The sequence below is a fragment of the Phaenicophaeus curvirostris genome, chromosome 5 (assembly GCF_032191515.1).
Source record: "Phaenicophaeus curvirostris isolate KB17595 chromosome 5, BPBGC_Pcur_1.0, whole genome shotgun sequence".
Taxonomy (NCBI): domain Eukaryota; kingdom Metazoa; phylum Chordata; class Aves; order Cuculiformes; family Cuculidae; genus Phaenicophaeus; species Phaenicophaeus curvirostris.
This window is the reverse complement of record NC_091396.1, coordinates 21,492,630-21,515,925: the sequence shown is the minus strand read 5'-3', so window position 1 is coordinate 21,515,925 and position 23,296 is coordinate 21,492,630. Positions and strand designations below refer to the sequence as shown.

The 23,296-nt window shown below is 46.7% G+C and overlaps 2 protein-coding genes and 1 long non-coding RNA gene across 4 annotated transcripts in view; 2 read left to right on the top strand and 1 right to left on the bottom strand.

Annotated features, from left to right (window-relative positions):
• The window catches only part of INO80 (INO80 complex ATPase subunit), a 298,105-nt gene that overhangs the window by 97,598 nt on the left and 177,211 nt on the right, over positions 1 to 23,296 (top strand). The window lies entirely within an intron of this gene.
• On the top strand, positions 3,877 to 21,579 carry LOC138721104 (uncharacterized). The gene is made up of 2 exons (XR_011337511.1): positions 3,877 to 4,095; positions 20,306 to 21,579. It is a non-coding gene; the product is annotated as an uncharacterized lncRNA (long non-coding RNA).
• Positions 9,449 to 20,962, bottom strand: DLL4 (delta like canonical Notch ligand 4). Of its 2 annotated transcripts, XM_069857772.1 has the most exons (11): positions 20,828 to 20,962; positions 20,436 to 20,699; positions 20,058 to 20,115; positions 18,991 to 19,260; positions 17,957 to 18,017; positions 17,717 to 17,847; positions 16,156 to 16,325; positions 14,868 to 15,087; positions 13,690 to 14,398; positions 12,806 to 12,914; positions 9,449 to 11,331 (listed from the first exon to the last, which is right to left on the bottom strand). In XM_069857772.1, the coding sequence occupies exons 1-11, from the start codon at positions 20,879 to 20,881 to the stop codon at positions 11,326 to 11,328; spliced, it is 2,052 nt and encodes a 683-aa protein (XP_069713873.1). In that variant the 5' UTR covers positions 20,882 to 20,962; the 3' UTR covers positions 9,449 to 11,325. The 2 variants fall into 2 exon arrangements, with proteins under 2 accessions (XP_069713873.1, XP_069713872.1); XM_069857771.1 differs by lacking the exon at positions 9,449 to 11,331 and having other exon boundaries at positions 11,344 to 12,914.

Here is a 23,296-nt window from a genome sequence, read left to right as displayed (position 1 = left end):
ACCCCTCTTCCGTGGTGCCCTAGTGGCAGTGATTAAAGATCGATATATTAATGATCATCTAAGAAGAAACAATGCTGTGCAGCAGGCTGCCATGTGAGGGATTGGAGCTGGCCCCTGGCTCCGTGTGGGCTGTCAGTGGTACCAGAGGCCCACTGCTGCTGAGCCAGGTGTACAGGTGTCCTTTAAAGCAAAGGGACGACTGAGAAAGCCAGAAAGTTTTCTGCCGTCTTAAGATGCAGACAGGAGTGTGGCTGTTCCACAGCCTTATAGTTCAGCAATTTTCAGTCAGGTTTGTGATAGTAGGCTGGGGAGGAGATGCAACTTGCTATCTCCCACACAAACCTCTTTCTCTGTTAGCTTGTCTGTTGTCACTGAAGAACTTCTGGAGCTACAGCTGCAGCCCAGGGATCCTGCTTATGGCCAGGGAAGCACACTGGAAGAGGGTCCTGCAGTGGGAATCTGATACCGAGGGGAAATTATGCTGTTTGCTTTCTCCATACACCTGCTGCTCTGTGGTAATTCTTGTGTGGAGCTGCAGTCTGAAGCTGAAACACAAGCTGTGACTGTCAAAGAGATGCCCTTCCTGGCCCCGCACCCCAGCACTGAATTAATGTGCGTTACCTGATGTGCTGCATCATGTGCCACATGGCAATGAGTTACTGAAGACCAGGGTATAAATTCCCCAGTCCCTATGGGTTCCTGAAAGGATAGAGTTTGTTTCATCTCTTGCATATTTGGGAGAGGGCATTAGTTTGCAGTCTCACTGAAAATGCCCGAATTGCCTCTCTTGGTCTGTTCTTGTACCTTGCCTGTGCTGTGGCATGGGTTTTAGTGCCATGCACCCTCTTCCTGTGACTCCAGACTGGCCGTGGTCCTAGCAGACAGCACTTTTCAATGCCTCAGTGCACTTGCCATGGTGATGGAGATTTCTTATTTACATGGTCGCTTGTGACCTTGCTGTTGCAATCCAGAGTGGTGTAAAACCTTCTGTTAAAGCAACACGTTGGCCAGCTATCTTCAGTCTGTGACTGTGCAATAATATACCTGCTTACTTAACATTAGTAAGCTGTCCCCACGGCCACAAAACTTGCTCACAGTAACAGTAAATGCCTGGGGCCACGCAGTACGGGGCATTTTACTCTCTAATAGCTCCACCACTCTATGCCCCATTAACCAGAGTGTGCAGGGAGAGAGCACTGCTGTGTCTTCAGGTACAAGAGTCCCTACAGCTCTACTCAATTGAGGTGCCTCTCGGGACAGACAGTCACAGTCTGACACCTACCCTGAGCCTTCAAAACCTCAGAGCTGCCATCTCAGGCTGCGGCTGCTGCATAGACCTCTACTGGCTGAACACTGGTAGTCAGGGATGCTGTTTTCTGGCTCCTGAGGGCTGTGTGTGTGCACATGCCTGTACGTGGCTTTTGCAAACGCTTAATTCCCCTCTTCCACTGCTCTCCCTGCCTACAGGCGATTGTACTTCGCTTTCCAAAGATAAAATGTCAGTGAGATAGCTGGTGTATGGAGAAGAGCTCCTTCAGCACCAGAACTCTCACCTACTCCCACATGCTGCTAGTTTGGATTCATGTGGTATAATCTGTTCCTCTTCAGCCTGTTCCCAGCAGCATGCCCCACTGTTGCTTCTGCTAGGACAGCCCGTAATGAAGCTAATGTACAGAAAGTGCCCTGCTACCATTGCCTGCCCAGGTTTCTGACAGCAGCACTCAAATGGAATAGCCATAAAGCCATGGACTGCAGTTGGACTGCTAATAATGGTACGGTCTTATTTCCATCTGTTTTAGTTAGAAAACAGCTAGTTCAAAGCATGCATACATGATGTTAATTTAGGGTCAGGTAGAGAAATCAGCTTTTATTTTTTGTTGTAGATCAGTTATTGCCACTTTGATGTCTTCGTTCTGCAGTTCAGGATGTCTCGGGTCTTTCCTGTGCTGTGTCTCAGAAGCACCTGAATATCAGGAAAGCTGCAGCAAAGGACAATTCCTTGCTGAAGTAGTTTGCAGTTTAAATAGACCAGGCAGGCAAAAGGTGACGGAACAGTGGTGCTTTTTTTTTTTTTGTCTACCTTAGGTGGGTGAGAGGAAATAAAGTGCCACCTCATGATTTCACTGGCGTTCTGCTAAGCTTAAGTGGGTAGGTGCCCCTGCTGTATGTCTACAAAGACTATTTATTTTTCTTCATATTTGAAAGGTGGTCACCCAACACAGTAAATAACTGGTATTAGTTGGGTCAGGCCCTGAGCTATGTACTGGATGCGAAAGAGGATTTGATTAAACTAGCTGTGACAGGTCATTGCTGCTGTGACTGCAGGAAAGCGGGTAAGGGCACAGAGTGGAACTATGTAACAGCTCCTGGTAGGTTTCATGCGCTTGAGCATGAACTAGGATTAAAGGTAGGTTGTTCTCCCCTGTGTCCCCACCCCCCAGCCCCTTAAAAATACAGTCTGCAGAGTGATTGCTTTCTGCCAGACTTATTTACAGGATCCTGTTAGGACTTCAGATATACCATCAGGCAATGGACAAGAAGACAGCAGTCCTCCAGGGGGTTGGCAAAGAGACCCCTTCCAGGGTCCACGTGGTCCTTGGATGCTAAAACAAGGGCATAGGGGAAGGTTTTCTTCCCAGCTGAGCCTGGGAGCTCACGTCAGTGTTCATTTAGAGAGAGACTGAAAGCGCTCATCTGCCTCAGGTACCAAAACAGGACTGGGTACATCACTTGATTACACGTACAGAGAGAAAATACCACATGTGAAAAGGCCCTAGATACAGTAGAGAAAGACATAGGCACAGGTAGCTGGATGCTGGAAGAAAACTCAGCTACAAAAGTGGAAGCATTTCTACAATGCAGGTGATGAGCCACTGGGATCAGCTATAGGGGACCACATCAATCTACTGCACTTGGATGCCTTAATGCTCTTCTCCCATGGCATTTGCTTTAGCTAGCTCAGTGCTGGGTTTCTGATTAAACAGAAAGCCCTGTGACATACAGAGATGCCCAAAGAGATGAACCCTGCAAGTCACTCAGATCACCACCTTCTGTGCCCAGCTCACTCTAATGCATTGCAGATCATGTTGCTGCTATGTGCTTGCATTCGATCAAACGCTGGGAGTTACCAGCACCTCATTTTTTTTTACAGTACGTGTGAGACTCACTTCTTTAGTCCAGGACTGTGTGCACAAACAGGCAGGGAAAGTGCAGTGGGAGAGGGCTGTGATTCACATGGCAGCCAGCAGCACCCCCTGCCACCAAGCTGGTATTGATGGTAGTAATTTTGTGTAAGCTGAAAAGGGGGGCCCTGGGAAGCTGCTTCAGGCTTGGGAAAAACAGTTGGCAAGGTCCTAATCAAGCAGGAAACAGGAAATGGTGTAATGAGGTAACAAACAGGAAGGAATGATGGCAGTGCAACGCAGCCTGGTTTGAGCTCAAACTCAAGGAAAATGCTCCTCCGGTGCGAGGGGAGGCAGCGGGTTCTGCCTCCGCATGCCTGCGTACTGCTGTTTGGTTTACTTAGATGCTGTTTACACTGAGAGGCTATTTAAACAATAAGAAGAGACCGGTAAAGGCTTATTTGCACTTCTGCAGCTGCAAGGACTCTGAAGGAGATGAATGAGTCCTCTCAACATCCTTCTGAGTCACATTAGCGTTATTAACACCATCTCGCCTGTCAAGAGAGGGGAGTTGGCAGCCATTGAAAGAGAGGCTTTCTCAAGGACATGTAGGGGTTAAATGTCCTTCAGAGGGGCATTGCCTGCTCCTCAAATTCATGTCTAAGGATTTCTCTTGTACAACCCAAAGCATCTTAAAGGTAGTTGTCATGTTTCAGCTAATGGCTTTGGCTCTTCCAACAGACACCCTTTGCTCCCAGTTACTTCAGATGCCTCTCCAAGGGAGAATGCTGCAAGGGTTTACCTTTCTCCATGAACCCTAAATAAGCTGCATGGTTGGCTTAAACTAGACGCTTCACGCTTGGATGTCTGCAGTGATGTGAGATGAACCTGCGTCTGCTGAAGATGATTGAGAGCAGATTGTGGAGCAACTGCCAGGCAAGAAAATTCTTCCTCCCTGAATGTGAAAAATGATGTAAGGGCTTCTTAACCATTCTGTCTCTATGGAAAAGAGCTTTTTTGGTAATTATAAGCACGTGGGCATTTCTACCTGTTCCTAGGATGTGACTGAACTCTGTCTCCAGGAATCTGGCCATGCATTGTAGATTTTGTATAGAATTCTGGAGAACTTAAAAAACTTCCTCCTAAGCAACTTATGACAAACGTAAATACCATTAATAGAGTAAAAATTGGTGTAATCTTCATGAAGGGAGGAGGTCTGCAGGAAGAAAAGACTTTGTGCTATAAGGAGGCATGAGAGGAGAAGCTATCGATGAAGAAGCTAACGCCAGGACCCGGTGTTCTGAATTGAAAGAGAGGATTAGAACAGGGCCCTTTGTTTTGTAATTATCACACTTTTATCCCCCCAATACATTTTGTTCAGATTGTCTTGTGTTTCTTTGCTGACAGTCTTCCAGAGAACAAATGAGTTTATGGGCAGGAACAAAATTGTTTTGGCAATGCTTTGGCTTTTTCTGCCAAAGCAGAAAATGTAAGGCAAATATTAAACAGTGTTAATAGGAAAGGAATTTCAAGTACACAGTGATTCATATTTGCACCTTGCTCACAAACCACCATGGGAGCCGTCTGCCCAAGTGCAGGGATCGTCAGAGCATGGTGACAGGAATGGTCGAATCCTGTTCTGGCTGGTGATGGCCTCTCCAGCTATAAACCTAACGCTCAGCAGATGTGTTTGGATGTTAAATATGTGCTGGTTTAATTTAATTTATAAAAACAAACATAGTGCCTCTGTGACCTTCTAGGTAGTTAGTTAAAAATGTAATCAATAAAACCACCATGAAGCCAGCAACAACTCAACAAATAAGTCATAAAGCAGACTTTTAACAGATAAAAGATATAATCAAGCAGCCTCTCCTCAAACTGCATGTTTTCCTCATTTATACGTGTGTTTGCAAAACATGACTGTGAACAAGGTGCTGGTTTGCATCTTGGGACTTTTCCCTGAGAGTGACCTGGTGGTCTTCAGGCAGAGCAGCCTGCAGGGTGGGCTGGCTGCAGGAATAGATGGAGACTGAGCATTGTCTCCATCTTGGCTGACAGAAGGAAAGACACAAAGCTCACAGGTGAAATGAAAGATTAAGCCCTTCTCTGGTAGTAGGTCCTACACTGCTAGCTATGTGAGTGGCAAGTCCATCGCTATTCTGCAGTACAGAAAGACAAAGTATAGTAAGATGAAGAGATAAAGTAATCATGGCATTATATGTGTTTGCAGGTCACATAACAGCCAGGGTTGTGTTATCTCCAGAAGGGGACCATGCTATTTGCCTTTATTCTTAGGTCTCCCCTCCCATGTGACATGTCAGTCAGAAGCCCTGAATGACCCAGTCGGAAGTGGGGAAAATGAGACGGAAGCTTGGGGAACAGGAGTTATTTTCCAGTCCACTCCATACCCTGCATTTTTAAATTTCACCTCCTCTTCTTCCTGCCCAGGGGTGCACTCCTGCAGCATGGAGAGCTGCACAAAGCCTGTCATCACCTAGGTCCTCAGGGACATGTGTAATGGCTTGCTGGGAGGCAGTGAAGACCTCTGAGTGGTAGTGATTGCTGGGTGCGCCTCATAAGCACATCAGTGTTGTGTCTCTTCTCCCTTGCACCTCCCAACGGCTGAACAGGTTGTTGGATGATTGAGGGATGGCTAAGCAGTTTGAGGAGAAGGGAGCACCTCTTGGAAAGTAAGATTCTGCCATCAAGATTTGAAAGGGAAGGGACAAAGGTACATGCTGGTCCTCAGTTTCAAATTCTACACATGGGACAATGCTCTGACACCTGAAGTTATTGCTCTGTATGCAATAATTTATTGGGTGAACCAGAGTTCTGTCCGAACCTTGGAGCACAATAGACCACTGTGCGGCAGGAATATGACCCAAAGCTGCACGGAGGAAGAGGAGGGAGCATGGTGATAAGACCAGGAGAGGGAGGAGCAAAAGAAAGGTACTTTTACAATGCTGAGTCATGCTGTTGCCCAGACAAGGTCTGAGAGCAGTGTAGGCAGGGTCAGAGCAGGCACAAGAGCGATCAAGGAGATATCTCATTGCTTTGGGCGTCACCAACCAGCAGCTTTTACCTGCAAGCTCTGGGAGCTGAGCTGGCAAAACTTAAACAGAGAGAGTGTGGAGGGGGGCAGATCTTGATGTTGACTCTCTAGAGAGGCCATAAAATTGAAGTTATGAAAATAGTGAAGCGTGGCAGAACGCCACTGAGTTATGATAATTCTCCACAACTGGAGTTTGGATTGTGAGCAAACTGTGCTGGGAGTGTCATATCTACTGCGTAAAATCAATATGTATTTATGGATCAGGTATGTGAGATAAGGGCACAACAGGCAATCATAGCTGCCTAACTGTCGCTTAAGCCAGTTAAGTACAGGTTTGTTGGTGACTTGCAATGAAAATGCTTGAAATGTGTTTTTACAGAGGTAGTTTCACCTGTTGAACTTGATGGTTGCAGTTGCACAATAACTAATCTAGCCTTTCTCAGCAGCTCTTTCAAGGCTGAGAGCTGGATGAGTACTGTGCATAACAAAATGCATTCTGCATTTTAGCCCATTTTAGGCATATCCTGTATCGAGCCTATTTTCTGCAAGCATTCCTCATCTACGCTAACCTAACTGAACTCCGTGTCTTGTGTGGTGTTTGCACCCGCAGAGTCCTGCTGCATGTTGTCTCAGCACCAGTGGGTGCTATAGTTACGGGTATATCCCAGCATCTGTTTCTCCTAATGAGTGGACTGCTTAAAGAGGTAAACGATGAAGAGCTGGAGCCAAACATGGAAAAACTCAAGAGAAGCACTGTGTGGAGCAGCATCCCTCTCACTCAATCCAGCTCTGAAATTGTTTAGACTGAAGAGCTCTGCATGGCTGTGAAATAGTTTCTATCAGAGGTGCTAATACAAGGAAACACCAAAGATTTTCTCGAATTCAGGAGTCTGTTCTTAAAATTGTTGTTTTGTCACATTGCTTTTAAGTGAGTTATTCAGTCTTTTAAAACTGAAAGCCAACTTCAGGTGCAGTCCTTGAGTCAAATTCATAATCTTGCCATAGTTGGTGCAATTCATGCTGAAAGAAGTCAGTCGTACAGTTGGGTCTAAGAACTCAGTAAGCTGTCCTGGCATCATCTGTGATCCCTAAGAGGAATCCTTGAAATTCAGGCTGAGACTGTACAGCCCAAAAGGATCTCAGAGCTCCTCCTAGTGAGTACATACACTGTGGCTCTGAGATGCACTCACCAGAGTAGGGGGCAGGCTGGTGAGCAGTCAGTGCACAGCAGCCCTCGCTTAGGAGATTTTTGGCCAAAGATGTGGGTTATATCCAGGTCATATTATGTGTTCAGCTAATTTGCTTGTAGTTTCTTTGGCAAGGACATGGGGATGTGCACACGTGCATAGATTCACACACGCTTTCAATCTCCTCCTGTGTGGAAGCAGACACCGCTCCTTTTTTTCCTGTGTAGGATCTGTGATCTATTCTGGTAGCTGCATGGTGCAGTACTGCCTCCAGTAAATATTCACAGATTTCCTTGTAAGCTGATGCTTTTTTCCCCCCTTTCCTCTCTCCTGTGTGGATACACAAAGGCATGTGTTGTACCTGCTTTACCCTATGGGATCTACATAGTCAGGTCCACGGGTTTGAATGGATTTCAACTCCCTTCTGCCTATAGATACGGTTTCCTGTCTCATTTTGAGCAGGAAGAGCCGAGTCTTTTGTAGTCTTAGCATTCCTACTTGCCTAGGCTTTGGTATCAGTTCTCTGGCTATTTTCCTGTTTGATTTTTCTGTGTGTTTTGTTTTAAGCAGGACAGAGTGCATGTGTGTATGTAATCCATGTGCTCAATTAAGAGAGGCATCTGTTGGGTTTATTTCACATTGCCGAGGAAGGGCTGCAAGCAGGGAGCATCTGCTCAGCTTTTTGTCAATGGCTTGTTTTTCATAATTTGTTCTACAGGGTGAGTGTTTGGGGAGGGGAAGGTGGCTTTTTCTTTCTGAGTTTCATCTTAAATTTATTTTTCTGGTAGCCAGAGAAACTGGCTGGGATTTGAAAGTTAATTTCGCTAAGAAAAGAACTGAAGAGGGAGAAACAAAACCATCCAAAGTAAATAGTATTTATGTAGCCTTAATAATACACTCAGAAGGACTCGTATAAACCACTATTTGCAGTGTTTTATCATCAAAGTAAAAAAAAATTGCTATGGTGCATTTTTAATGCCAGGTTGTATTTTTTTAAAAAACTAGCAAAATTTATTTAGATTTTCTTTGGGGGAAAGATAGGAAAGGCATTCAACACTAAGATACTTTTCTGGCATTTTGTCAACAGCAACAATGAAAAATGTCTGGTTTTAAAATAGAGCAGCAGTGGTTTCCTGTTCTTATAGTTTTTGCTTTTGTGCATTCAGATGCTGGCTGTATTGCACCTAGGTGATCTAGCGAGAGAATTAGTTGCCTGTAAATTTATGTGCTTCAAAGGCTACTAAACCTGCTGGGAGTGTTTCATACAAGTGTGTTTTTACAGTATTTTTTTTTTGTGGAAATGTCCTCCAAAAGGGCTAGGGAGGATAATGACTTTGTGATGCCCCAGGAGGACATGGCTGCTGGTGAAGCATGGAAAACTCAGGAGAAGAAAGCCCAACACCACCCCCGCCTGCCCCAATCCTACAAGTGAAAGACAGATCTTACCCATTGCAATCAAACAAACAATGGTAGAATCTTGCAGGTGCAGATGTAGATGTAGGTGTAGGTGTAGATGTAGATGTAGATGTAGATGTAGATGTAGATACCACACAACAGTAACCTGAGTAGGGCAGGTTTGGGTCTTGCTGAAAGTAGTTAAAGAAATGAGATTAAAAAAATGTAATCAAATCTTGTTCTACAACTGCACCTCAAACCAGCACAGGTTTGAGATTAAGCCACAGGCCACTCTGAAGTGGCATTAAATCTATATCTTTCATGCTGCAAGTTGTCATGGAAGAGCAAGTGTGAAGCGTCAATATAAATAACTTTCCCGACAGGTCAGTCCCACCCGATAGCAAGAGAATATACGTATATGTATATATAGAATTTAAATATTATATAAGATATCACAAGATAAAGATGCATAATTTTTCTGTCGGATGAATACCACTGAGCTGAACAACTTTGTTGACATCAGTTAACGATTATAAAAGCAGCCAGCAGCAGTTGGTGTACAAAATGTAAATGTAGGGCTGACTGCAGGGAATAGGCAGATAAACTTACCTCTGGGACTTTAAGTAACCTCGGCTGTCAGAGAATCATGGAAACTGACGTGTAAAAGGACAAACCACAGTAAACTTATGGTAACAGGAAAGTATTTTCATTGCGTGAAAAAAAAAATAAAATTCAAACTTTGTCATCACATTAAAAACATTACATGAGAAGTAATAAACATATTTACACTTCTGCTTTGATTATAAATATACATTATATACAAAATAATGTTATAAAACGTAGAAAGTTCAGTGCTTCTGATTTTTTTAAATTACTGAAATACTAGTCTTCAAAATAAACTACAAACAGACAAACTAAAACCCATATTATTCATTTCTGAAGGTCATCTTCAAAACGGTCCTACATGGTCAGAGTAGAAGGTCAGTAGTGGACATTAAGAAGGGATCTTGTCTGCACAGTTGAAGGCGGTAGATGGGCTAGTCCAACAACAGGATTTACAAGGGCAGGAACATCGCTGTCTGAGAGATAGCATGGTCCAAGTTTCTTCGAAGAGATCTTGTTTCGTTTTTCCTCATTCTGCCCCACCCCACAGCCTCATCTCATTATTGTCACAGCATGTTCCACTGGGGTGTCCAATATTATTGCCGTAAATACGTGTATAAGAAAAGAGCTCCTGCACACCTCTGGTCTCCAGGGGCAGGCTTCTCCTTTTCCTTGTAGCAGTGGGTGGGTCTGAAAGAAACAGGACAAGCCTAGAACCTTCTAACTCTGATCTCCACCTGTCTTGGCAGAGGGCTTCTCAGTGGCTGCTTCGCTACTGGGCATTTGGAACCAGGATGAAGGACAGGGGTTGGAGTTTTACAACCAAATGGAGAAATGGGGGGAGTCACACTGCTCCTTCTCCTTCAGAAAGTAACAGCTGCAATTCTGAGACTATTTGCAGTAGAAGGTGGCACCTAATTCAGAAACACGACATAAACCCCCAAATTTCTGTGAAAATAAGGGGGGATGTGGGGAGGGAGAATGAGGAAGGAGAAGAATAAAGTAATGTCTATTCACAATCACTGCTAGTGCAAAGGGCATGAAAACAGCTGAGATAACTCAGTACATAAAGGTTCTAGTAGTGGATTGATTTTAAACGCATTTGTAAGGCTTTAAATAGAACTGGAATCAAGCCTCCTCCTTATCAATGGATAAGAGGCAGTATACATTCCTTATCATAACTTCTTCTGGATGTTTAAACCCACAAAAATCCTGTCCCATATTGTGGCTTGGGTCAGTCAGTTCTCCAAAGCATCACCAAATGAGATGACATGTAAATTCGGTATTCCTCTTTCCTTCCTCCTCTCACCCCTTACACTGTCTCCAGTACATGCAGCAGGAGAGAGGAGACACAAATAGATATGTAGCAGGAAGTATCAACCATCCCTGCCCAATACTGTTCAGGCAACTGCAGAAAGAGCAGTCAAGTCTCTGTTTGGGCTTTTTAGATTCCCTTGACACATTTTAGGCACTTTTAAACCCAGGAAAAAAAATTGAGACGTCCTTTATACTGTATCCGTCATCTGCATAGCAATGTGTCTTTCTTCACACCTTCCATGGCAACATCTGTGATAGTTTAGTGCCTCCTCATCTACTGGCACCTCCCATAACCAGAGTTCTGGAAAGCCGGGGGTCTGTCCATGAGGAGCTGGCCTCAGTATCTTTTAAAAGCAAATTAAAAGAGCAACCTTTTAACCCCTCTCTCTTCCCTCTGCCTCCCCTCTTCTATAGCCAGTGAGATTTCTGGTATCAAACTTCAAACAAGAGCAGTAAGAACAAGTTGTATTGCATCTTTCAGTAAATTCACAGTCTGTCCAGTTCACCCAGTTCCATCCTCCACCTGAGAGCAGCAAGTTGCATGTAATTAAAAACAGTTCAATCCAGTTCTGATTTGTAAACAATGCAGCAGGAGCGTCCATCTACTGGCATTACCAAATCTGAGGTGCAAATGGGCTGATCTTCAGTCTTATACCTGTCAGGATATAAGATAATACCAGGAATGAGAAGAAAGCACGGTGTACAGCAGATTGCAGAACTAACCAAATAAAATTCAAGTATGTCAAACCAAAGTAATTTAAGCCAGAAAATACTGCAGTTTAATTATCAGCATTCAGTGTTTTTGGCTGCAGAAACAAAGAATCGCCAGCCAACGAGTCATCTGTACAATAAGTAGTCTCTCTACATGGACCTAAGGGAAGAATGCTTAGGATAAAACTTACAAACCTAGGTGCTTAGGCCTCTGTAAAAAGCATATGGTATAGTTAAATAGGTTGTGTTCAGAGTGTTAAGCCCGAATGATGTGGAATTTCAGGGGCTGTCCTTCTGAAAGTAAAAATACTTCTGGAGATACCTGATATAAACCTGGGAGTCTATCTTTAGTCAGCAAGATCTTCAAAGGAAGATGTGATATCTAGGCCAGTTAATGGAATGAAGCGTCTAGCTGTCATTTGTGTCTTTGAAAATCCTTTCAGTTGTTCTTAAACTTTTAATATTGTTGGTTGACTTGTGTTCCAGCTTGCCTTCAAGAGGAAATCTGATAAGGAGACAGAATCCTGCAGATCTGACTTCACAGATCATTGCTATATAACACAGCAAGCTTCCCTTTCCTGCAGTCTGAAGCTACCTGAAGCCGGTCCTAAAGAAGGCTATGCTGAAGAAGGCAGGTTTTGGGTAGTGTTAAATTGCTTTTAACTTTCATCGGGCCTTTTTTCCGAAGGGTTAGGAATTCTTCGGGAGCTGTTTGGCTCCTCAATAGCTGCTTTTTAAAGCTTTTGTATTGGCCCATGCTAGGTCCTTCCTTTTTCATGTATAGCTCTCTGACTTTTCAAAATAACATCAGAATCTAAACGTGTGCATTTATAACATAAGAAACAGTGTCAACTTTTCTTAGAGAATATACAGCTTAATTGCCAAGACATTGAAATGACCTTGTTGCAGACTTCCTAAGTGGCTGTTATGCCTATCCACTAACACACCCAGCTACCTTCCATTTTCTGATGGAAAGCTATAAATTTGCCTGTTTACCCAGAACAGATTATGCAGTGTAATCTTGGGAAAAAAATGTGGCTTTAGATAAGTGGCCCCTGTGCATGATTATTATTATTTCCATTCTTGCTGACTACCTATTTAAGAGAAAGTAATCCTACAATCCACTGAATTTTTATGGGCTGATGTTCCATGCTTTCATCTCTCGCTGACTTATCTAAGCTCAAAATCTCTGGTTTGATAAAATCAGAGCTGCTAGTTTCTTTATTTTTCCCACTGTATGCTCTGTATGCTTGGGCAGTCCTGCGAGCCACAGAAGAGGAAAGGCAAATGCTGGGAAACATCCAGGTTCCCTGGAAACATAGTAGCCCTCTCAGATGCAGTTCTAAAGGGTAATCTGTCCCTTTATTAGTGAATTTATGACCGTTCACCTATGCCCGTTCACCTGTGTACTCACTTACCTCTGTGGCTATGATGCACTCATTCCTTTCTTCTGTTATCACAAAGACAGATTGGTACATTGAATCCCTTGGAGAGCATATCGCTGATATCCTACATTCTGGCTTTTCACTAAGGGAGAGCAGAGAGAAAAGAATGTTATTTGGCTACTAACAAGCCCAGTTCTCAAAATGTACCATGAATATGGAGGGGTGGAATGAAATAGCTACGGAGATGTGGGAGGGAGGGAGTGCAGAGGATGAAGTTTCACATCTTCCGTGTGATGGCAGGACATTATACTAGAAAAGTGGAAGTAAGGAACAGCTACTATCTTCCTGCGCTTCTGCCATCTCCAACCTAATAGCATACTCCTCAGATCCCTCAGTGAAACAGCCCCAAGCAGGCCCCAGAGGAGACTCTCAGTACACGTATCAGAAGATTGGTGAGCCAGTGGATGCCTGCACTTGTCTTTTTCTCAAAATAGTTATTTTTACTCTGTCATTCTTCTCAGTAAGCAGATCATTTTGCCTTCTTAATACGTGAAATATTTATTTTCAATCACTGTATTTCTTAACTGTCGTACCTCCAGTATCTATTGAGGAAGGAAAGACACTTCTTACTTTCACCACTGGACTCGCCATTCCTGTTCCCCTTCACTGTACCATACCAGCAGAACCCTGCGCACTCAGTTTAATTGACTTAGCTAAGGATACCACTTGGCCATGACACGGACTGTCCAGTAGGAAGATTCCTGGCTTTGCTCTGGTTTTGGTTTGGGGTTTTTTGGGGGTTTTTTTGTGTATTAGTTCCTCGAGGTTTCTTTTCCCCCATCTTTTCTCATTTGCTTCTAGACCGGTATGAAAATGAGAGGCCTTAAGAAAGACCAGAAGGAAGACTGCATTCTCACCTGTGTAGTCGGAGGGGAGATTTTTCTCCTAAACACTTTTCACTTTTGTAATATTTATCTTCCTGTGTCCCTCTACTCGTCAGGTCTTTCACCAGATTGTAGTCCAGTTTATGATTCTTGGGTTTATAGTTCGATTTCTCCAGCCCACAGTCCACTTCGAGGTCTTTATTTTTATTGGTGTTTTTGAGCTGGGAGGCTGGAATGAGATTGTCCTTCTGGAAGTCAGACAAGTTGTTCATTGTCTCCGAATCCTGCTCTGGGTGCATCCTCATCTGCCTGATGACCATTGCTATCATGCAGAACAGTATGAGCAAAGCCACCAGCCCCACTCCCATGGATATAGCAATCCAGGGGACTGGTTTAGGAGGAAGTGTAACGGACACTGTATGAACTGGCAATTCACAACGGTTGCCCATGAAGTCAGGAGGACAGTAGCAGACAAAGCTGGCACTATAAAGTCCGCTGTAGCATGTACCTCCATTCTCACATGGCCCAGAAGCACATTCATCTCTGGTTTTGATGTCACAGTTCCTGCCGCTGTAGCCTGGCAAGCATGTACAGGTGTAATCGTTGATCAGATCATGACAAGTTCCCCCATTGGAACATGGGTTTCTGGCACAATCATTGATGTTTATCTCACATTTCTGACCAGAGAAACCAGCCCGACAACGACAGACACGAATCTGACCAAGGTAAAAGCAACTACCATCTGAGAAAAGAAAAAAAAAAAAAAGGAAAAAAAAAATTAAGTCTGCAATGCACTTCACTTGGAAACCTAACTCTCTCCCTGGTAAGCATTTTATACTATCTCAAGAAAAGGGAGGTTATTTTACAAAACAACTGCACATCTAAAAGTTTCTTCTAGTTTACCTAGTTGTATCACCATGCCTTAAAAATATGCCGCTTCTAAATATGTAATGAGTTAATTTAATTTACTTGATTCTACTGTCTTCTCCATCATACGATAAACCATATGCATTGTTTTGTTGCATAGAAAGTGCCAGTGAAAGGCCTCATCCCCCCAGCAAGAGACCAAAATTAGGGTAGATGTGGAATATAGTGGGGGAGAGGGACTAATGTATCAGAGGAAGAGTAGAGGTCAGATTGGATTTCTATCACTTCTGCACTGAAAAGCACAAACGAGTCAGACACAAGATTTTTTTAATAAAAAGACTCACCATTCGCACACGGGTTGCTTGTGCACCTGTCTACTTTTTTTTCACAGTTTGACCCTGTGAAGCCAAAAGGGCAAACGCAAGTGTAGCTGGCCCCTTGTTCTTTTTCCAAGCACGTGCCACCGTTAAAGCATGGAGAATCTATACACGTCAAAGCGCTGTGCTCACAGTGAGTGCCATAGTAGCCAGGGGGGCATAGGCAGTGGTAACCATTCTCCATATCCTGCAAAACACATTAGACCACTGTTATTTGATGCCACCAAATGATAGCTGCTTGCACACTTCTGTTTAGTCAGCAGCAAGTGTTGTTCTGTCCCTTCTCATCCACACTCGGATGTGGCAAAATTAGCACTTGGGGAGTGAATAACTGCAGGGTGGACTGTGAGGGATAGAGATGTGACTTGGCCACACTGGGTGTGTAGGAGTAATCATGCAGCTACACAAGCAGAGCAGATCCTGGTGTAGGGAGCCTACAGCAACTGTGCAAAACCACTGCTAACATCACTATTGTCTAATGGTATCTACCAGGTCCTCCCAAGGGAGAATGGCATGGGTCAGCCTACACAGTTGTGATCAGGCCACTTATCCTCAGCATGAGTGCACTTTTTTCCTTTACAAGGGCTTACGTTGCTTTGCCGTGGATAAGTCTCACCGCTTAGATCACAACAGAACTGTTTCTTCTTTCCAAGTACTCTATGTCCAAAGCCCTGGGAGATCTAGGGTCTTGTGCCATTAGCTTTAATCTAATCATGCATCAGATTATATTTGGTATCTATAATCGATCAGTCATTATCAGCAGGTAGAATCAATCATTGACTGGATCTGAAAACACCCTGAAACACTAGACTGCAGGAAGCTGAAAATGCAGAACTGTGTTTCACACAGTGTTTCAGCTGATTGCCCTCATATGGCCCAACACTACACTCCCATAGCAGAAAGCACAAATTTTCTTTTATTTGCACTATACTTGGCGTATTTCTGTATGAATCTTGGTTTGAGAAGCTTATTTTTTACAGATCTGCTCCCTCGCCAACCTTGGATCTTGCCAAGCTCTCGTGATGGCTGCCACAGAAACCTAAGGATCGGTTGACTAGTTCTAATCTAGATGATACATCTCCTCCTGTGACAGACTTCCTCCCCTGACACCTCTCGGGAAGGGTTCAGTTTGATAGTTGTGTCAGTAATGAACCTGTGTACTATCAAATTCCCATTCCGTTGTTACAGAACCGCTTCTGAAAAGCTATACTGGGGCTTGCTTCACACAGAGACTTTACATTTAAAATGCCCTTACCGTGCAGCTACCGCCATTCCTACAGGGATTGCTGTCACACTCGCTGATCTCATGTTCGCAGTCGACACCAGTAAAGCCAGGTTTGCATGAACATGTATAGCTGCCCTGGCCAGTGTTCATGCAAGTTGCTCCGTTTTTGCATGGTCTGTGGTGAGTGCAGTAGTTCAGATCTGCAAAGACACCAAGAGTTAGAGAAAATGTTTTTGACAGCAGAGAATAGATATTCATATAAAAAGGCTTTAGTTAACAGAAAAAAAAAAGAAAAAAACCGACAGAATATTATCCTGTTATTGCCAGTAATAATCAGATGCTTCAGATTAGCATCAATTTTAGATACTTCACTACAACCATCATTGTAATACTTGAGCTCTGAATTTTGAGAGTCCTGGCAAAAATTTAACTTTCTAGTGCTCTGGTATACTCTCCTTTTTTAGTGCATGTAAACCTGTTAGTTGCAATGAGATTTAGATGCTAAGTTTGAAAAAGTCCTTCCTAAGTGTGTGTCCTTGGAAAGATGCACCACAACATTACAGACGCTCTGTGCACAACATGTCACATACTAAACAAATGAGCCTCCGCTTTAAAAGGTGTGCTCTGAGGCACATTCTGGGGAAGCAGGGAAGAAATAAAGATGTTTAGGCTTGGAGATTTAAACAAACACAAGAAATCTTTTATTGTTTATTTACCATGCTCTCTTCTTATGAATGTTAGTAGTTTAAACTATCTAAATGCTCTGCCAAGCTTGATGGTCCTTCTTTTTTTTTTTCATTTCAATTTGAGACAGAGGTTAAGCATACAAGTTCATAGGACATAAGTAGGAAATCTTTATAAGATCTATAAATACCATAGAGTCATCAGAATACAACTGGGTAATAGATAACTACAAGCAGAAAAAGCCCAGCAAATTTACTTTTCCTGCTCAATTCAGACTTCACCATCTTAGTCGTAGGACTATCTTGAGAACACTTCGCTTGCTTTGAGCACTTAATGATCTCAGTGGCAGCAATGCATATATGGCCTTGAGGACATGACTGCTCAGCTGGCTACGGTTCAGTGATTCAATGGGTTGAATAGGTGGAAGTGGTCTGGTGTACTTAAAATGGAACCTGTACTTTTCATTCTTGCTTACATGATTTTTCTCTCATGCTCCAGACTTATCACATGAGTTAACTTCCTTGTATGCAAAATAAGGAAGGCACAAATGATGCTGTTTGCTGCTGCTATTTTTTTTTTTAGTACATTTCTATAGATGCGCAGGGAATAAGTTAAACTTATAAGTTTACTTATAAGTTAGCTTAGGTCAGCAGAAAATTTGCATGTTCAACACTCACCCAGGTTATTATTTTTTTTTCCAAAAGAAAAACTGCAGCTACTAAAAAGTTTTCCTTTTTTAAACAAAAATTACTACAAATATTGGTACATAAGACAGCCCTGGTAGACACTGATGCCTATGAACATGTATCTTGGGGAAATCTAATTCTAGAGCTGATGGGTCAGATTCCTCAGACCGGTACTGAAGAATATCCAGCCTAGAGCCATAAGCACAACTTTCAGAACCAACCTTGATCACAGAAGAGGCCACCCCATCCTTCATCACATATGCACTGCCATTGTGTTTTACAAGTCCCGTGGCGGCAGCCTATATGAGGGATGCATTCATCACAGTAGCGGCCTTGCCAACCAGGACGACAGCTAAAAGAAAAGTCGAATTAAAACATTAATGACATGGGAAAGACTTTTAAGTTTCTATTACAAGGTGACATTTTAACTGAAGTTCAGATTGCAATTGCCATCTACTCACATGCACTCTCCAGGCTTGTTGCAATATCCATTCTGTTCGGTACATCCAGACAAACAGATGGCTGTAAAGAGAACATAAAAAAGCAGGTAAATACACCTGGCTCTACAGACTACCCTTTTAAAAGGGGAAATGTCAGCTTTTAAAAAAAAAGTACTTTGAAAACCAGTTTTGCGCTTTCAAAGCTTTGTTTTGAAAGTTCTCAGGACGGGGAGTTCTGGAGCAGGAGGAAGGGAACAAGGAGAGCCAACATTTGACAAGTTGTCCTTTAGTTTTTCTGTTTATACAACAAACATGAACTCTTGCAACTCTTGCTAGAAAAGGAGCAAGAGGAGGCAGCTTTGGCTTGTTCTAACAAAAGGCTGAAAAAACTCAACAGGACTCTGAGCCTACAGCAGAAATTCCTGCTAGTACACCGCAACACCTGTCTCTCCTCCTCTGGCAGCAGGAATGGTGGAAGCATTTGTGTAGGCAAGCTGCTAGCATTTTAACTTGGAATATGTGTCGCTGAGTCAGGGATATCAGCCAAGAGCCTTTCTCTGCTACCTCTTTCTTTGCTGCTAATGCTTGCAGAGGTGGAACACGGCATTGGTAGCCGCAGCCAAAAGGGACAAAGTCCTCAGTGTGGAGCTTTCTCTCTCCAGGCAGGGAGTGGAAAGGTCAGCACGAAAACATGACCCTAAGAGCTTACTGGGTAGTGACACACGACGCTTTCTGACAGCGTTGCTGAAGCCACCGTGTTTTAAGGACTGACCACAAAGACGGCTACAACCACGGTTAGGCCAGCTGGTGGAACTGGACAAGGGAATGGGCTTTTGGGTCCCAGGTCCCTTCATCAAATAAGCTCCCTGATGCCTTGGGGTGTTGCGTTTTCTCAAAGGCCTCTTGACTGGCATCCCTACCCGACGCCAACACCCCCCCTAGTGCAGATGGTGGCTTAGGGAAGCCAAAGCGGGGGGTGTTCCTCAATGTGCTGAGGCCCCCGTGAGCGTCACAGCCCTGGCTGATGCCCACAAGGGCAGGGTGGAGGCACTTACGTTCAGTGCAGTACTCGCCGGTCCAGCCGGGTAGGCAGGCCAGGCTGCCATCCGACTCACAGACGTAGTGACCAAAGCGGTCATCACGGCGCTTGCAGAGGCGAGAGCAGCTCTCGCCGTAGTAGTTCTCACTGCAGACCACGCGGTAGGAGTAGCGCAGCTGGGTCAGCGGGCCGCTCTGCACGTCCTGCGACCAGTCCTCACCCACCGACAGCGACCGCTGGATCGACATCTGGCTGATGAGCCAGTCCTCTGATGGCGGCCGGGAGCCTGCAGGAGAGCAGGGCCCGTGTCAGCGGACACCCCCACCATATCCCCTGCCACGAAACCCACCCACCCCGAGAGGTGGGCACCCCCTGCCACTAAAGAGAGGTGGAGCGCGGTCCCCCAGATTGCATGTATACACACGTACGCATGTGTATCGGTGTCAGGGTGAGCCCTGTGCCAGAGAAGGATGGAAAGGGGTCCCCCACTCGTGCACAAACACATGTGCACATGTATCGGTGTCAGGGTGAGCCCCGTGCTGAGGGGATGGGGGGAAGGGGGTCCCCCACTTGCACACACACACACACACACGCGCGCACGTGTGTCGGTGTCAGGGTGTGCACAGGGCGCGGGAGCGCTGACCCCAGCCAGGGGCGCTCAGCACAGGGGCCTTTGAAAGCGAGGGCTGCCGTGAAATATCCTTTTCCTCTCTGCTCAGAAAAACATCCCAAAGCCATTATTCCTTTCCAAAGGGCGGAATTCGAGCAAGGTGTAAAATACAGGAAAAGGCGGCCGGGGCTCGCTGGCAGCCTCCCGGCTTTCTCACCGCAGCCCGCCTCGCTTTCCCACGCCAAAAATAAACCGGAGGAAACGCAATTGTGTTAGAGATTAGGTCGGGGCAGAATCAAAGCGGCCCCTGATGGATATCGTGGGGGGACCGGCCCCTGTCGTTGGGATCAAGCCGGCCCCGCGGTTATGGCATAAACAGCTGAGCTGGGGAAAGGGGGGGGGGGGGTTAACCCTTTCGGGTGGGGTGGGGGCCCGGGAGTCGCCCCCTGCCGGCGTCGCGCGGCCGTAGTCACCTTCGGGCAGGTAGTTGGAGGGAGCGTGCCAGGCCTGGATGATGAGCGAGAAGGTGCCCTGCGGAGGTGGGGGGAGAAACCAGCGTCAGCCCCGCAGCGCGCCCCGCGCCGCGCCCCGCGCCGCCCCCCGCGCCTCCGCACCCCCCGCCCGCCGCCGTTATTTCTCTTAATAACATTCGCTATCCCAGGTGCTTCTGGGCGGGATGCGCTTTTTCATCGCTTTTTTTTTTTTTTTTTCCTCTTTAAAGGAAGTTCGGGAAATAAGTCTAGAGGCGAAAGTAGTTTGTTTACACGACAGCCTAGCAGGACGCCGCGATTAGCCTTCCCTTGCCGCCCTCCTGCCCCACCGTCGCCATCGGGTTTACGGCAGAATCTCACCGGCCACGTGAAGTTAAAGGGCAACTTAATGGGGCTGTCAAATCGCTCTGTATCCTTGATGCTGAAGGTGTTTATTCCCAGAACCGGGGTGATGATGCTGCCGAAAGTGCAGGAGCCCGGGGAGACCACTGCCTGAAAATGCTTCAAACAAATGCGAAAGAAGGTCCTGCAGTGGGGGGAACAGGGCTTCCCGCTGGCCAGAGACCCGTGGCTATTCACGAATTCGTGCAGCTCCAGCTGGAAGACGCCAGAGCCGGACACCCTCTGCACAAAGGGGAGACACACAAAATAGCCAAATCAGACCTTACCCGGCTTTGCCACGCAAACTTGCTTCCATCACCCACTTTATGTTTCGCGAACCCTTTTTTTTTTTCTTTCCAATGTGCGATTACCTGCTGCAAAATCGTTAACAGAAACGTCAAGCCAAAGATGCGCAAGGCTGTCATCCTTGTGTTATTCGAGCTTCCAGTTCTTAGTGGGTTTAGTTTTTCTCCTGTACTCCTGAAATGGTCCAGGGAAGCGCTTCTCGGTCGAGGGAGAAAAGAGGCGTCGCGGCGGTTCTCCTGGAGCAACCCGCTCTTCCAAATATTCCCCGAGCACCAAGCAGAAATCGGAAGGTAAAATCCAGGTGTCGATTCCGTCCCCTTCTGGGAATTAATCCTGCAGCCAAGTGCCGATGTCTGGTCGCCGTCGTCGCCCTTATAAACTCCAGAGCCGGGTGGGCTTGGTGAGAGACGCGGAGAGGAGTGCTTAGCGTGGGACCGCTCCTCCTTCACCCGGTGCTAACAGCGCTCGGTAAATGGAAAACTTGCTTCCCTTCGAGCTGTTTATATAGTTGCCTCGCATCCTCACCAGCTCATTATGTAAACTGTCAGTCAGACTCACGGCCGATCCCTCCCCTTTTCCATCTTTCCCTTCTGAGAAAAAAAAAAAAAAAAAAAAAAGAACCAAATGCTGCGGAGAGCCCTCGTATCCCGCATTAATTCCCCGCTGCCGCCCTGCCCGCCGCGAAGCCGAGCTGATTACGAGCGAGCCGAGCATCTGTTGAGATATTTACGGCGCTCGCACTGGGAGAGTTCCCTCGAAAATCAGACGCCTCTCCGCAGCGGCCGAACAATAGAGGATGAAATGTTTCAAAACCACATTTGTTTGTTTGTTTGCTTGTTTGCTTGTTTGTTTTCTTTTCCCCCTCCCCATCTCCGCTCCGAGCGCGTTGCGCGCATCCCGGGCGGCGGGGTTCGCCCTGCCCGGGGAGGGGAGAGGTGGGGAGGGGACGGGACGGGAGGGGAGGGGGGGCTGCTCTGGGCGGAAAGTAAAAGTAAAACGGTGCTTGCCAGACGGGCACCCGGGGCGGCCCCGCGGCTGCCCGCTCGCTCGGCGATGCCGGGGGGGGCGGCGGGACGGGGCCCCCGGGGGTCGCCCTTCCGAAAGCCGCTGGGCGAGAAGGGGCCGAGGCGAGGTGGCCGAGGCCGGGGGCGGTGGGAGCGGGAGCGGGGCGGAGCTTTCCGCGGGCGAGGGGCAGAGCGGGGCCCCCGCGGCCGCGCACGGTGCGGGCTGCGTGTGCCCGTGAAGCCCTCGGCCCCGCGGCGGCGTGCGCTCATTGTTGGGTCGCGTGTCCCTCATTAAAGCCGAGCACAGAGAAGGCCTTTCATGTGGCTTTTTTATTTCAGCTTGTTAAATGGATGGGAAGCCGGAGCGCGGGGCAGGGGGGGCTGGGGGGGAGAGGTAAACCCTCAGCTGTATGATAATGAGGTCCTGACACCTTTAACGCCAGCGCCCGGCTCGCGGGGCTGTGGGACCTTCCCGGCGCGAATCACCTGGGGAGCAGCCCCTGTGCTCTCCCGAAGGGTCTAACCTCGCAACGTTAATTGCCCGGTCCAGGCTCTTTCGGGGGGAAATAAAGAAGGAAAGCCGAGGCTTTGGCTTCTTTAGAGGCGAGGCGGCGTGGGGAGGGCGCACCTCAGCCGCACCCCCCCGCACATTTACCGCCAAGCGGCGGCTTCTCCCGCAACCCCGCCTCTGTGCGGGCTGCGGCGGGGCCTGCGGGCGGGACGGCACCGCACGGCTCGGCTGCTGCGGGGGAACGGCTGAGCTTGCGGCAGGGAAGCCCGGGGGCACCGCACAGCGCGGGGGGTGCGGGCCGGGAGTCGCCCCCGAAGGGAGATGCTCGCGGTCCCCGCTGCTCCGGGAGGGGCCGGGACCCGCTTCTCTCGGCTCGGCTGGAGCCGCGTCCGTGATGGGGACGGACCGCAAGGCACGAGCGAGGAGCTCTTTTGTCTTGGCCTCGTAAACAAGTGGGAAAGAGGAATGTGTCGCCGCCGACGAACTCGGAATTTTGCAGCGATCCGCCCGGCCAGATCCCGGCTTTACCAGCAGCAGCGTCAACTGTCAAAATCAAATCTGATGCTAATAGCTTCGGTACTAAATAAAACGAGAGGCCAGATAACATCAGTGCTTGATAAATGGTAATGAGTGTCTAACCTAGGGGAACAGAAGGGCTGTGGGGCTCTTTAATTCAGTATTGAAAGGCTAGCTGGGTACTGCAGGCTCTAGCAGATGTTAGTATGTGTGTGTTTTGATTTTTGACTTGTATTGGACGTTTATTAGGCTAACCAGAGCCACCCCACGCATGGCCACTTGGTCCAGGCACCATCTGGCACAAGCAGGGCGGCGTGCAAGAATAGGGCCTCGCTTCGGTGCTGAGCATCCACAGGCAGCATCTACCATATGGACCCGGAGCTAATGTAGGTTAAAGCAAGACAAGCTGATCTCTGCTATTCACAGCTCCGGCAAACTTCTCTGCCATCCTCGCGCTGCACAACTTGGCGACTGGGAAAACCCTCCCAACTTCATCTTCCCCA